The sequence below is a fragment of the Lucilia cuprina genome, chromosome 6, assembly GCF_022045245.1.
Source record: "Lucilia cuprina isolate Lc7/37 chromosome 6, ASM2204524v1, whole genome shotgun sequence".
NCBI classification, from domain to species: domain Eukaryota; kingdom Metazoa; phylum Arthropoda; class Insecta; order Diptera; family Calliphoridae; genus Lucilia; species Lucilia cuprina.
This window is the reverse complement of record NC_060954.1, coordinates 35,974,956-35,990,271: the sequence shown is the minus strand read 5'-3', so window position 1 is coordinate 35,990,271 and position 15,316 is coordinate 35,974,956. Positions and strand designations below refer to the sequence as shown.

At 33.1% G+C, this 15,316-nt stretch overlaps 3 protein-coding genes across 4 annotated transcripts in view; 2 read left to right on the top strand and 1 right to left on the bottom strand.

The window, feature by feature from the left end:
- The first annotated feature begins 505 nt into the window (after nucleotides 1-505).
- Nucleotides 506-5,410, top strand: LOC111680817 (uncharacterized protein DDB_G0284459). 2 transcript variants are annotated; one of them, XM_023442536.2, is made up of 2 exons: nucleotides 506-590; nucleotides 652-5,410. In XM_023442536.2, exon 2 carries the CDS (start codon nucleotides 681-683, stop codon nucleotides 4,857-4,859), a length of 4,179 nt encoding a protein of 1,392 aa, XP_023298304.2. In that variant the 5' UTR covers nucleotides 506-590; nucleotides 652-680; the 3' UTR covers nucleotides 4,860-5,410. The 2 variants fall into 2 exon arrangements, with proteins under 2 accessions (XP_023298304.2, XP_023298305.2); XM_023442537.2 differs by having other exon boundaries at nucleotides 514-3,116; nucleotides 3,192-5,410.
- A 1,611-nt stretch (nucleotides 5,411-7,021) lies between these two features.
- On the bottom strand, nucleotides 7,022-8,855 carry LOC111680818 (nuclear pore complex protein Nup50). Its single transcript, XM_023442538.2, has one exon. It carries the CDS (start codon nucleotides 8,612-8,614, stop codon nucleotides 7,103-7,105), a length of 1,512 nt encoding a protein of 503 aa, XP_023298306.2. The 5' UTR covers nucleotides 8,615-8,855; the 3' UTR covers nucleotides 7,022-7,102.
- Nucleotides 8,856-9,466: 611 nt separating this feature from the next.
- The window catches only part of LOC111680808 (arfGAP with SH3 domain, ANK repeat and PH domain-containing protein), a 48,848-nt gene continuing 42,998 nt past the window's right edge, over nucleotides 9,467-15,316 (top strand). Inside the window, exon 1 of the mRNA XM_046953860.1 lies at nucleotides 9,467-11,078. Within this exon, the coding sequence (XP_046809816.1) occupies nucleotides 10,950-11,078 (129 nt within the window). The 5' untranslated portion in view covers nucleotides 9,467-10,949. The remainder of the gene's footprint in view (nucleotides 11,079-15,316) is intronic.

Sequence of the window (15,316 nt, the reverse complement as noted above, 5' to 3'; positions counted from 1 at the left end):
TACACACAAACGTTGAGTTTGAAATGTAATTGCTTTTTCTTTATCTAAAGTTTTCCTTTTTGTTAAATAGCATTTACGACCATAGAATAACTGTATGTCATTTATTTGGTTAAAATCGTTCAAACAAAATCAAATGTTTTCATCTGTGAAACGGTACTTAATGCTATAGTCTATTATGATACAATTTCTATTTACTTATTTCAATATTTACAGATATAAAAATGAGGTAATACAATTGCAATTTTGCATATAGAAGACAACCCTAAAATTTTGATATATATATAAAAAACATTTTATCACAAAAATTGATTACAAAATTACTTAATAGGGTTCTATAGTTCTATTTTTGAAATGTTAATATCTATTTTATTTATATATTATATTATATTTAACAATCAAAACACCAATTCATAACTACATTTATATCACTATTTTTTCACGTGTAGCAAATACAACCCTGCATGTACAAATAGTATCAAGTACTTGCCACTCAAATAACCGGTAACTGATAACACTAAAATGACGCGCTACCCAATAAGTTCTTGAAAAATAATAAAGTGGTGAAAATATTTTTTTTGTATTTTTTAACTGTGAGTTTTAATGTGAAAATATGCAAAACTATTAAATATTTAAAAAACTTTCGAATACTAGATTCTTAATTAAAGTAAACAAATAAAAAAATGTCACGGGCCAGTACCAGTTTAGATTTAAGCGAGTTTTTCAGCAATGATGATAGTGATGGTCATCGTTTGGCGGAATATCTTCAAAAGCGAAGAGGAGGTGTACAAAGACAAAATTTTCTTTTTATGAACTGTGAAACACAACGCTTAAGTCTCAATGTACAGTTGGAAAAGTTACCCCCTTCGCAGCAGGATACAGCTTGTGAAAATAATGAAAATCAAAAGAAAAATGCAGAGGAATGCATTAATAATGGGGTGGCAAATGCATCAGTAGAACAAGAAATGGCAACAATGCATGGTGAAGCAGAAGTACCATCAGAATCAATACCTGGTTGTTCCATTAATGCAGTCAACGATAAAGAACCAAAAGATTCCAAAATTAAGCAGTTACCTAATAAAAATGTTTTTCCAGTTTCAACCAACAGGCCATTAAGCCCGAGTGGTCCTTTAAATCCAATGAGTCCTTCTAGACCCCAAAGTCCTGTAAATCCATTGAGTCCTTCTCGACCTCTTAGTCCTCGCTTGTCATCAATACGCAAAAGTGGTGGGGTTTCTCCAGGCGACAGACTTCGACGTTACAGTTTGAAGCGTCTATCCAAGATGTGCGTTGGCAGACGCACCTTACTGCAAGAATTTGAAAGTACAGTTTCGGAGACAAATTTTGAACCGCCTGTATGTAGCACTCCCCTCTCGCAACCACAACAGGATAAAACACTCGTTTCATCACCCACCTCTAGCAACTCGCCTGGGACAGAAAACTTGGAACCCAATACAACTGAAAACAACAGTCCTGCTGGCAATGATACATGTTGTGGTCATACTGATACCTTAATTCGAACATTGCAACGTAAAGATGAAGAATTAAAAAATTATATGGAAAGTATCTTGGAGAATACATTGAAGAAGATACAAACTCAAGAGAAGGAAAATAATAAAAATTCAATGACGGAAACGAATGCTACCACATCTCCCTTGAAACGTACCTACACCATGGAAAGGGGAAACTCTCCAGGACAAGTAATATTAACTCCAGACCGAGAAACAGCAGCACAAAGTCCACCTCCAGGTAGATTATTAAGATCACGAACTCAGCCTTCTCCCAGCAAAATATTGAAGACGCCAGAACGAAGCCAAAATCGTTCCATGATTTCAATAAGAGTTAAAAGCCCACATAATGTCATATCACCACGGCACCTAAATAAATCCATCTCTCATATGGAGCAGAGCAGGGCCAACCAATCAAACAACATCTCACAAAGAGCTGCTAAAATGCTAGAAGTAAGTCGTTCTCTTAGTCAACAACAACAACAAAATCAGAATGTATCACAACATTTGAAAATGCCACAGCATGAGGTACCAAATACTCCTCCCAGAAACAATGTGTCAATTGTATTTCCTACCCAAGATGTTGAAATACCTGAAACTCAAGAGGTACCATTTACAAAGGAAAATTCCATAGTTATACAGTCCACTAATCAGGAAATTCCTCTGGTAGTTATACCAGTAAATCAAACATTTAACCGTACATATGGCGAAGACATTCCCAAAAACAATTATACAATTATAACAGCCAAAACTAAAAAGTCTAAAACACCATCACCTGTACCGTTAGAAGAAAAAACTCCGCATCAGACAGCTAATGTTAACAGCGACGACCAATGTAACCAGCTCAATGAAGACAATCTAAAATTAACCGATATTTTAACCGACGATGAAGATGAGACTCCAAAAGCTGCAGTATCACGTACAATAGAGAATAATAGCCAGGCACCTTTAAATTTAGCACCTAGTGCAACTAATATACGAACGAAACGTTTGCGCAAACGCTCATTCTCTCGACGAAAATTACAAATGGACAATAGTCAGTTACTAAGTACTGAAACGGAGACAGAACCTCCTCCGCCAGCTCACACCAGTAAACGTATGGTTAAAAGAAAACATATACCTCTTAACAGGGCGCCAGGTACACCATTAAATGGTGAAAGATTTGCTCAAGAATTAGCTCGAATGAGCAACTATGAGATACTTGATTTGCGCAAACGCAATTCTATGGGTCGTATCTTTGCCATATCGGGGCGCAAGTCCATGCGTTCCCACGAAGAGGCAGCTAAAAAACAAACACAATTAGACAATCAAATTGAAATGGAACTGCTTAGGCGTAACCTTGACGAAGCAGCTGAGCAAGAGATTGTACAAAACGAAATAGAAAATATGGAAGAAGAAGTAGGCGAATATCCACCAGCACCTGATGAGTTCCGAGACTCGATGGCTAAGCAACAGGAGGTACAAGGTGAAGCCTTAGAATCATCTCTAATTGATGAAAGATCCACAGATCGCATTTCGTTTAAAAACAGAAACAGTTTGAAGCAACAAAAGCAGCGTAAATCAAGAGCCAAGGATAAGCCACTGCCAGATGTATTAAAACAATATTTAGAGGTATCAAAACTGTTGACTGAAAAGAAAAATCTTAAAAACAGCATAAATAAATCAAAACGTTCCCTTTATACTCAGGGCCACTCCGACTCCGAAGAAACTAATAGTTCACCAGAAAAGATGGAGGCGACACGTTTAAGATCTAGAAATACTAAACAAAGTATACCGTACGTACCATCGCCTCCTAAATCAGATGGCGATCAAATTACAACTGTGAAAGTTGTATCGCCACCACCTCCCTTAAGTATAAGCACCAGAAAATCTGTAACTAGACTAAATAAACAAAAAATCACAAATGAAGTTGAAGAAAACTCTTCAGATACAAATACTACTTTAAGTGAAGCTACACCTCCACCACCACCGCCACCTGGATTTGAAAGTGATTCAGGTGTTAGTTCAAATCATTTTAATATTCACCCATCCACCACCACTATTACCAACAACACACTATCAACTGAACAAATTACCAACACAACCACACAACAGATGAATAAGAACAATAGCCATACCGATAATGATGATGATCAAATATTCAAAAAACCTTTGCAACCAGCCCCCAAGGTAAGAGGACGTAAACCGAAAGTAAGTAAAACCTCCTCAAGTGATTTAGTACAAAGTACAAGTGATTCACATGAATCAACTGACAAGAGTACTGACACAACAGACGGATCACTTCGTAGATCGAAGCGTGGTCAAGTGCCTTTAAAACATTCGGTACCACATCTATTTCAAATGCTGTTCCAACAAGCCAATAAACGCATGGAAATTAGGGAAAAGAATAAAGAAAGACAAAAGCAAAAATCACGAGAATTATCTAAAGCGAATCGGGCAAAACATAATAACAACACCATTCAATCAGTATCTAGCCAAAAACTTTCTAAAAAACGAAATCAACTTCCAACTGTACCAGAAAATGATCCCTATATTGCTCCGCTGGTTGAAGATGTGGAAATTTTGACTAAAAAGAAGGCAAACAAAATTAAAGAGACCAAAGTAAAACGTAAGCAGAATAAAAAGAGCAACAAAGATCCAATCCAACCGAATGATCGTTTTGAGTGCAGTCGTATAGTTATGAATACACCTCCCCCCGTTAATCACCTAAACAATGTATTTGATCAACTACGAAATACAAGTTCCACACTTAATACATCACCACCACGGTCACCAGTAGATCCAACGCAACTAGCATCATCATCATGTGATTTAGTGCAAAAGGTTAAACCATTTAAAGTTCGTGTGGCCCGTATAAAATCTTCATCGCAACCCGCGATCTATGATGCTGTGCATGTTTCATCCTCCACTACCACCAACAACAATACCGCCTCCTCCACCTCCAACACCAATAACAACAACTCTAACTATGAATTGATTTCATGGTTGAAAAACATCTCAGAATCGGACAATTCGGTGGCACGCAATGAAGAGATATTCAAGGAAATGCGAATTTCAGCCGCTTCCAATCTCTCCTTTACCGAATTGCAAGGTGTCGAATATGCATTTTACGATACCGACGAGAAGGCCAGTTTGGGCTACTTACGCTTCAAGCCACGTCAAATCAAGCCAAAAAAGAAGGCCAAACGTTTCCATTTACACTTCGTTACGTTGGTGGGCAATTTTCGTATAACAGCCAACGATAAAGAGAGTCGAGTTGGTGTCGGTGACATGGTGGCCATTGAAAAATCCGTCTACTATGACATCGAGAACATAACTGATGATATTGGCATTCTTATGGTTATAAAAAAATAACAACACTGCTTGCTAACTAACAAACTAATGCTAATGCTGTTAATATATATCTTATATCTAAATAAATATGTTATATGATATGCAACTTTGTTTTTACCCTCTATACATAAGTAGTTTTTATTTTATATTTTCATTTATAAATATTCAATTTAGTAATATGAGTGTTATAATTATTATTTTTTGAAATAATTTTATAATCGTATACATACAAACATATTAAAAGAACTTTGTTTAAAACTTTTCACTTTTTTTTGTTTATTAAATAATAGTAAATAATTTAATAAGTAAAACAATAAAAAAAAATAAACTTAAAAAGGATACGGGATATCCCTGACATGAATAACAATTAATTTCATGATAAAAGTCCTTTTTTCCTTTAGTAAACTCTAAAAGAAGATATTAAGGCTTTTGAAGATTTCTCTAAACAAAATCAATCCCAATATTATTAATTGAATTATTTTTCTATATGTTAACACAATTGCTTGTACGTTTTCTTTTTAAGAGCAGATTTATTGTAATGGGAAATAAAAATAAAACATACAAATGTACAATTATTGTTTTTCATTTAAAAAACAATTAGGGCATGCCCGACCATATAGTACCCTACACCATGATTATATTTTTAAAATTTTTATTTTTCATAAAAAAACTTTTATGTTGAAATTTACCTTAATTCCAAAATATTTAAGCAATTTATTGTTGAAAAACCCAATTTTTTTAATGTGACTTTATTTAGGTCAAATATGCGCCAATCCTCGGTAAATTTGGGAAAAGAATATATTTTTAAATAACAGTTTTGTTGAGTTTCATTACGATTCAAATGGTTACAAGTCAAATTCCCCATATGCTAATATTTAGTCTCCTTCAAAATTCTGCATAATGTGTTTTTTTCCTTTTCATTATTCTCTTAAAGCAATATAAAGAAACTCATGAATAGTTGTACTCTGGAAAGCCTCTAAGGCCTTACATACTTGTTAGGCTTCTTTTAATACTCAAAATTTTTAGATTTTGAGCTTTAGAAGGCTGTATTATCACGAAAGTTATATGTCTCGAAAATTTGTCAATATACAAGTCATCTATGAAACCACAGGTCATGTTTGAAAAACCTTTGTTAGCTGGGAAATGATTAACCCTGAAATTAACATATCATCATAACTCCATTTTTATACCCACCATTGGTCATAGACCCATAAATGTATATACTATATTCTGGGTCCTTATTAAATTCTACGACGATCTATCCATGTCCGTCCGTATGTCTGTCTGTTGAAAGCCCGATAGAGTCCGAACGGAATGAGCTGTGGGGTTGAACTTTTCCATAAATATTTTCTAAAGATATGGTTTGTTTGGTATTGAAAATGAGCAATATCGGCCCACGTTTTCGGTTAGCCTCCATACAAATGAACCCCCGAAAAACGGCTTTAACAGCGATGAAATTCGACACAAATAAGTTTCAAATGAGACAAAACTACCCCACCCAAAATTACTCGAAGAAAAATACGGTATAGCAATGAAATTTGACATAAATTACGAGCTGAAACTTTTCTACCAAATTTTATGTGGATCGGTCCATAATTGGCCCTACACCCCATATAAGGTTCCCTTCAAAAAATTACTTTAACGCTCACTACATTCTTAAAAATACTAGTTTAGCAATGAAATTCAACACACATAAGTTCCATGCGAGTCAAAATCTCTCAACCAAATTTTATATGGATCGGTCTATATTGACCCTGGCCCACACATCAGGCCCCCTTGTAAAAAATGACCCTCACGCTCATTACTCGCTTCAAAATACGAGTATAGCAATGAAATTTGACATAAGTTAGTGCCTGACGAGTCAAAACCTCTCTACAAAATTTTATGTGGATCGGTCCGTAATTGATCCTACCCCTCTTATAAAGTCTTCTTAAAAGTTAATTACATTACTAGCTTAAAAATACGAGTATAGCGATCAAATTCGACACTCATAAGTTCCATGCAAGCCAAAATCTGTCTATCAAATTTTATGTGGAGGGCATTCCATTTACGGCATACGGTTTATTAGATTCGGCATAGTCGAATATAGCACTTTTACATGTTTTCTTTGGTCTTGATAATAAAAAGTTATTGCTCGTGTAAAAAAATCGCACGATTATAAAACGGTACAGAACTCTTACGACTTAAAATTTTATTTTGTTTTTATTTGATCTAATACTAAGGTGAACATAAACACATAAATGTAAAACAAACAGAAAGCAAATTTATTTTTTATATTTGTCAATATTCTCCAAAAGTTCATCGGCTTCCTCGGCAGTTTTGACGCGCAATAACATTGATGTTGGTTTCTCTACATCCGGTGTTGGCAGACAAACCATCATAACGTTGTTTTTGCCCATGCGTTGGGCAGGAATAGCCGAATTCAAAATTAAATTCACTAAAATGTTGCCCAAATTTGTGTCGGCACGTACAATCAATTGAGTTTTTTCGCTTGATTCCACTGGCTTCAAATACAAAGTGCCAACACCTTTATCAACAAAGTTTCCATCTTTTTTGACAAAAACTTTGCATTTCTTTGAATAGACAGCATCATCTTCGACTACTTGTTTGAATTCATTTTTAGGCGGCTCTTCATCTTCGTCCTCATTTGCGGCAGCTGTGTTGTCTGATGCAGCAGCTGGGGGTTTAATGTTACCAAATGAGAATGGCGTGGCACCGGGTGTAAAGGAGAATGGTTTTGGAGCAGTGCTCGACTGGTTGGTGGTATTTGACAAATTGCCAAATGAAAAACCAGACGAGGGTGTTGTGGTTGACGAAGATGTTGCTGTCGTGGTGGATGTCTCTGAAGTGGAAGGTTTTAAACCAAAACTAAAAGTTGTAGCTGGTGTAGCGGGCTTAGCGGGTGATGATTCCTCGGTTTTTTTAAGACCGAAGGAGAAGCCATTTGTTTTTGCTGCAGTATCTGTTGTTGTTGTTGTTGATGTAGCAGATGAAGTGGATGAACTGCTGCTGGAAAATTTGAAACTACCTATTCCTGCTGATGACGTTGAAGCTGGCTTTTCTGTGGCATCTGTGGTAGAGCCTTTTGTTGCTTCCTTCTTCTTTTCATCTTCGATCTCTTTTAAATATTTTTCATAATCTTTGAATATTGGGGAAAGAATACATACTGGATTCTTGTCAACGTGAGTTTTAACCCATTCACTAACAGCCTGATTTAGACTGCTTAGTTTCTTATAATATTCAGAAGAAGAGCTAAATGAAAATGGTGAAGTTTCGCTGACCGTTGCTGTTGAAGTTTTGGAAGCTTCAGCCGTGGTTGCGGAGACATTTGTGTTTCCAAAAGAAAATGATGGGACCGCTTTTGAATTTTCAGTAGTTTTAACAGTATTTGCAGTCGCTGTACCAAAAGAAAAAGTTGGAGTGGCACTAGCTGTTGTTGTGCTGCTGCTGACTGCACTACTCGTTGGAGTTGGTGTTGCTGCAGCTGCCGGCAATTTACTTAAAAATGAGAATGGCGATGCCGATCCTGTAGTTGCAGCAGTTGCTGCTGGTTTTCCAAAGCCCGCAAAACCACTAAATACACTTTTGGTACCGGAACCACCATCAGCTGCATCACTGCCAGAAGCTGGCGCTATTTTTCGTTTAGCCTTTTTAATCACACGATTCTTTAATTCATCTTCACTTGCTGTGCGGAAAGTTCCACGATCTTCCGGCTCTTCTTCGCGATCCCAATTATCGTGATTAAGATCCGAGGTAGCTTGCCTTTTTCCAGCCATTTTTTATTCAAGTTTTTATTTTTTGCTAAAATGTGCAAAAGCTATTTCAAAGGAAATTCTGCTTCTTGGAGAACTTTTTGCCGACAAATATTTATGGTGGCGGCGGTAACACTTAAAATATTGCCGGCTTAGAATCGATTATAAACCGGTTAGAGGTTCTTAAATACTTTTAATTTTTAAATGTTCAACGATTTTAAAATAAAAACGAAATTCGAGAGATAAGAAGAGATTCTTCTGAGGCAAATAATTAATAATTTAACATCATGACTAGATAATAAAGACAAAGATTTATTAATCTTCTAAATCTCACAATCAAAATTTTTTGAATTTACACTTAAATACTTCAAACAATAAAAAAATATATGCTATTTCCAATAACAAAATTATATATCGTCACCTAAAATGCAAATGTGTGTAACAACAACATTTTACAGGAGAGACAAATAAATAAATAAAATGAAAACTATTCTTGATATAAAATTATAATTTTTTGGTTATTACGCTTTTTTGCATTTCCGGTGACGATATATTTTTTAAGTTAAAAAAAATTCAAACAATTCCCAAGATGAACCGAAACGTTATTAACTCAAAATTTTTACAAAATAGCAGACGATGAAATGAAGAATTTGCAAAAATGTCGCTGATTTTTTTCGTAAAACAGATTTTGTTTGATGTACACAAAAAAATAAAACACATAGTATGTTTGACGACAAACGAGCAATGTAAACTCTTTTGTTTGAAGTGTAGTAAAATTATCTAGCGATTTTTTTGTGTAGAAATTTAAAAAATGCATACGACTCTGTTTTGGAGTCGCCGTTAAAATTTTAGTGTCTTGTAAACGGCGTTATTAATAATGTTTGTCTGCGTAGATCTTCATTGTGCGCAACACCGTCAGTAGTAATACGAGCAAAAAAATATTTTATGTGAAAACATCTCAAGTGAAAGAAAAATAATACATTTTTATATAAATTCCTGAAAATATATTATAAAAATAATTTCAAAAATTATGGAAAAGTGATAATTAAATGAAAAAGCTAACAAAACCAAAAAAGTGTTAGACATAAAGTAGATACAAGAAAAAGAATTAATGCAGATGATTGAAAAAGTTTGAAAAGAAAAAAGAGCACAAAAGAAAAAAATTAAAAAAATACAATATAAAATATATGAATAAGTGAAATGGCAAACGACAATTTAATAAAGAAATAAATTAAGTACAGGCGAACAAATAAACATTTACTTATTTTTATAATTTATAATAAAAAAAGGTTTCAAGTGGCGAAAAATGGGTGTTGCTACAACTACTACAACAACAAAAGCAGTAATAGAAACAAATTTACAACAAACGGCAGTAGCAGTGAGTGGCAGCAGCGGCAATGGCAGTAGTCATCTATTGTAAAAAAATAATAAATCTTGTTGTCATCTCTGTTACTTTGTTGGCCTTAAAATTGCGTTCTTTAAATTAAAAAGGATATGAATTGCGTTGTTAAAAATACCAGAAAGGATCTCTCGTAAATAACAACGTAGTCAACAATAAGTTGTAATAAAAAAAATACTCATAAATTAAATAATGCAATAAAAAATCTATTATAAATCAATTATAATACTCTCTGTGCGGTTAGAGAATATACAAAATAATATTTTATTTAACAATTAACATCACAAATATATCTAAATATAAAAATAAATATTTGCAACAATTTTAACAGATTTATTTATAATTTTGTTGCTTTTTTGCATTTGCAATTGTCATATACGAGAAAAAAACATAGACGAAAGAGAAAAAATTAAATATAACAACAATAACAAGTCTTCATACCGATAAACAAACAAATACAAACAATTTTTTTAAGTCTGACTGACACATTGTGTCGTTGACGTCGTCTTCTTGGTTATTGTTGTTTTCGTAAAAAACAAAAGACAACAAAAAAAAAACAAAACATTCAAAAATACATCTTGCTGCAGTTGTGTATGTGTGTGTGTTTAATTTTATATATTTCTTGTTTTTGTAAATCACAAGTTGTGTAATTGCAAGAACATTACAATAACATTCACTAGCTGCTCTTTAAAATACATATTGTTTTTGTTATGAATTTATCTTTAGTTTTTGTTTTTGCAAACATTTTTCGTCATAACTAGTGCGTGAGTGCGTTGTGCATAAGTTACGTGTAAGTGCAGCACAGCTGTTTCTTTTTTGTGTCATCATTTAACTTTTTTCATAAGTCGTCACGCTCGACCTAATCGATCAATTTTGGACCAGTTTTAAACTATTTCCATTTATTGTTTCGGACACCCTGCTGTGGAACTCTTTGTAGTGCCTTGAGTTTGTTTGTTAAAAATGCCGCCCGCACTGATTGGTATTGCTGAGTTTGTCGAAGAGACTCGAGATGATTATAATTCGCCAACGACGTCAACATTTGCATCCCGTATGCCTGATTGTCGTCAAACTATAGCAATATTGGAAGAGGTATGTAATCTAAAGATATTCACCGTATTCATAAATATATTTATCGCTTATTTTTTGTTTATTACGCACATTTTCTGTTCAAAATAAACCATCAACAACTTTATTAAGCATTTATGAATATGGGGTAACCGTACTTCGATGGTTTGAAAAAGAACCAAAATATCTATCAATTTAGACTCATCCGAACTCATTCGAAGAAATTTTTATAGAATTTTAAAAGTAGTTAATTTTGTAGCACAAAATAAACTTTTGTGTATTATTTGGATTTTGTGCCCTAAAGCCTATAATGAATCAAAGCAGGCAAAATATATTGGTACTGAAGATTTGTTTAGTGCCAGGCATGCTGTCAATATAATGTATTGTCGAGCATGGTCGACCATATAAAACCCTACATCAGTCAGTATGTTTATAATGTGGATTATTTTTATATAACTTTTTATAACTTTAAGTTAAACAAATATGAACGTATTATCGGGCATCGACCATATGATACCCTACATCAGTCAGTATGTTTAAAATGTGGATTATTTTTTAAATAATAAAGTATTTTTGTTTTTACCTTAATTTCGGAATATTTTTTAGGTTTGTTACATTTTCTTAATTGGTATTTTTTTATAATATAGAACATGGAATCAAAATTTAAAATTCTCAATCCAGATGGAATGATAATTAATAAGAAGGGAGTTTTTTGTTCTTATAAACGTACATCCAATTTTTCATAGATTATAATTCTGTGTGTCCATTCAGAATACTTTCCATCGTACTAACCTCAGACTCGCTTTCTCGTTTTGCTCTCTTCAGAGTTAGTCATAGGATCTTTGTGGTTCTACCCACCCACGACTTATCGGATTCTCTCACCTATATTTATACCCTTCGCCTTCGTGAGAAGAAGTGTATATATAATTTTATCATTCTTTGTTGTTCTGTGGTTCTACCCACCCACGACTTATGGGATACTCTGCCCTATATTTATACCCTTCGCCTTCGTGAGAAGAAGGGTATATATAATTTTATCATTCCGTTTGTAACTTCTATAATATAATTTTCCGACCCTTTAAAGTATATATATTTTCTGGATCCTTTTAGATATCGGAGTTGATTTAGCCATGTCTGTCTGTCTTTGTGTATGTTGAAATCAGTTTTCACAAGACCCCAGATATCTGTGAGATCCACTTTTTTTTAAGCCTATATAAGCGAATCCACCTGACCTATATTTATACCCTTCACCTTTGTGAGAAGAAGTATATTTATAATTTTATCATTCCGTTTGTAACTTCTATAATATAATTTTTCGACCATATAAAGTATATATATTCTGGATCCTTATTAATATTGGAGTCAATTTAGCCATGTCTGTCTCTTCGTCTGTCTGTGTGTATGTTGAATGATTTTGCGTTTGTCAGATTAACTGCCTCGAGCTCCCTTGCTTTTGATCTATTACATTTGCCCTTTTGTTGCCGACTAGTTTTGCTTGGCCTGGTAACCATATGATGTAAACTTTACTTGCGGAAGAGTAATCAGTTAAAGCTTTCTTACAATCCAATACTGTTTTAAATTTAACTCTACCACCTGATATCGCCCTAATTGTCTTCAGGCTGTCGGTAGTTTAATTAATTGCAATAAGAACTGAAAATTGTCTAAAAGCATCTAATAGTATATTTTTCGATAACAGGGATATTGAATATGAATAATTAAACCGATTTCAATTACGTTGCGTCGATTATTTATTTTTATTTTCCAAATTGCGGTTTTTATATTTTAGAAACTTTTTTGTCCTTCAATACATACAAACGTACCTACATATGTATGTATTTTGTGTGTTTACATTTAAAATAAATAAAAAATTTTTCTTAGAATCAAATAATTAATACATAACAAACAAGTAGAAAAGTATAGTCGGGCATGTCCGACCATATGATACCCTACACCATGAGTATATTTTTACAATTTTTACTTTTATAAAATTTTTATTTTTTGCAAAGAAACTGTTGAATATTACCATAATTCCAAAATATTTAAGCCATTTATTGATAAAAAACTAAAATTTCTAAATGAGGCTTTATATAGGTCAAATATGGGCCGACCCTCGGTAAATTTGGGAAAAGGATATATTTCTAAATAACAGTTAGTTTTGTTGAGTTTCATTGCGATACAAATGGTTACAAGTCAATTTTAGACGTTTAAGTCATTTTTTGAAGGGGGGTTTGTATGGGGGCTAGGGTCAAATATAGGCCGATCCTTACGAAAATCTGCAGTATCATTTATACTTATATAAAACTTATTTGTGCCAATTTTTAGAGAGATAGCGGAATATTTGACGTAATTATAGCATAAAAAGTTCAAATCGGGAGGTACGGTTGTATGGGGGCTAGGAGAAATAATGGACCGATTTCAGCCCTTTTCAATATGCTTCGTCCTTGTGCCAAAAAACATGCTTGGTCCAAATTTCATCAAATTATCTTGAAAATTGCGGCCTGTACCTTGCGCACAAGGTTTACATGGACAGCCAGCCAGCCAGCCGGACAGACGGACGGACGGACGGACATGTCTTAATCGACTCAAAAAATGATTCTGAATCGATCGGTATACTTTAAGGTGGCTATTGGACCAATATTTTTGTATGTTACAAACATCAGCACAAACGTATAATACCCTCCCCACTATAGTGGTGTAGGGTATAAAAATGTATATCTTTTTGCAAAAAAAAGACACAACTCGTTTAGAAGTATAAAAATCTTCTTTATTATTTGTGTAAAAATACACAACCATATAAATACTTTTTTAAATACAAATGTAGTACATTTAAAATGCTATCATTATATACAAAAGCACAACCACATAAAAATACATACGTACCAATAAATTAACCTTGTTCATAGAGAGTTATATAAGTAGTATTCGTATTATTGTATAAATAAAGCTGTTCTTAAATGTACATTTGAAATAAATTTAATAAACCACAAGTGTCAATTTATTAATTGACCCCAAAGGTGGCTGCTGTATGAATACATTTTTGTTATAAAAACTGCAATAGTTTTCTATTTGAAAAGAAAAAATTAAATTAAATATCACCTGTTGAAAACACTATTATGTTTAATAATAATATTTTGTACAATTTAACATTATTTTTAAGGATCTTCGCTAATTTTAATGAAAATGCTTCTTCCATATGTATTTTGATAAATTTATAGAATTTTAATTTTATATATAAATTTCAAAAACATTATATGTATTTTTATAACACATATTGAATTCATTGGAATTTAGATAAATAGCAAATATTTAAACAATTTTGTATATATAATCTCTTAAACTAATATTAAAAAATAGGCAGAGCAAATTAAACACCCGTATATTTAAAATTGTTTAATGCCATTTTTGTTTTTTATTTATTTTTTGCTTAATAAATAATTCGTACCAAAATGCATAAGATGACTCTGACGTTATTTGGCGGTGGATAAAGTTATAGCTGTTGTTTTTGTCATTTTTTGGCATGGAGCCAAATGAAGTGGTTGGATGTTGGTTTGTTTGTTTTCTATTTTTTTCTGTATTTAGATGCCACTAATAAATTTTAAGTTATTTTACTTTTTTTTAATATATCAGTGTTTATATATAAAGATTTTAGTATTTTATTTGTCTGTCTGTTTATTCTTGTTGTTGCTATTTTTAACGTTTGTCTGACACAAATTCATTGCAATCCATGAATAAAACGAAATAGCTGCTAGCAAAATGAAATCACGTCACTAATTTTTGTGCAAGATTGTATTTGCCACCAGAGTATTTAAAATAACAGCCGTAATGTATAAGCAATGCTATCATTAAGTTAACTACTAAAAATGACAATTTCACCCTTCTTGACAAAACAATTGCAATTTGGTTCGTTACCTTAAATATTTTATATAGACTTAAAAAAATAAACATTTTTAAGTTAGGTTCTTATTCACAAACAATCGCTTAGAGTTATAACTCTATAGGTACTGTTCTCAAGGCGTCGGACTATTTGTTATACTTTAGTTTTGACTATAGATCTGTCCTTGACTTTAGATCAGTCTATAGTCTAGACTATAGGTCAGACTATATTCTAGACTATAGATCAGTCTATAGTCTGGACTATAGATCAGTCTATAGTCTTGACCACAGATCAGTCTATAGTCTTGACTATAGATCAGTCTATAGTCTTGACTATAGATCAGTCTATAGTCTTGATTATAGATCAGTCTTGACTATATATCAGTCTA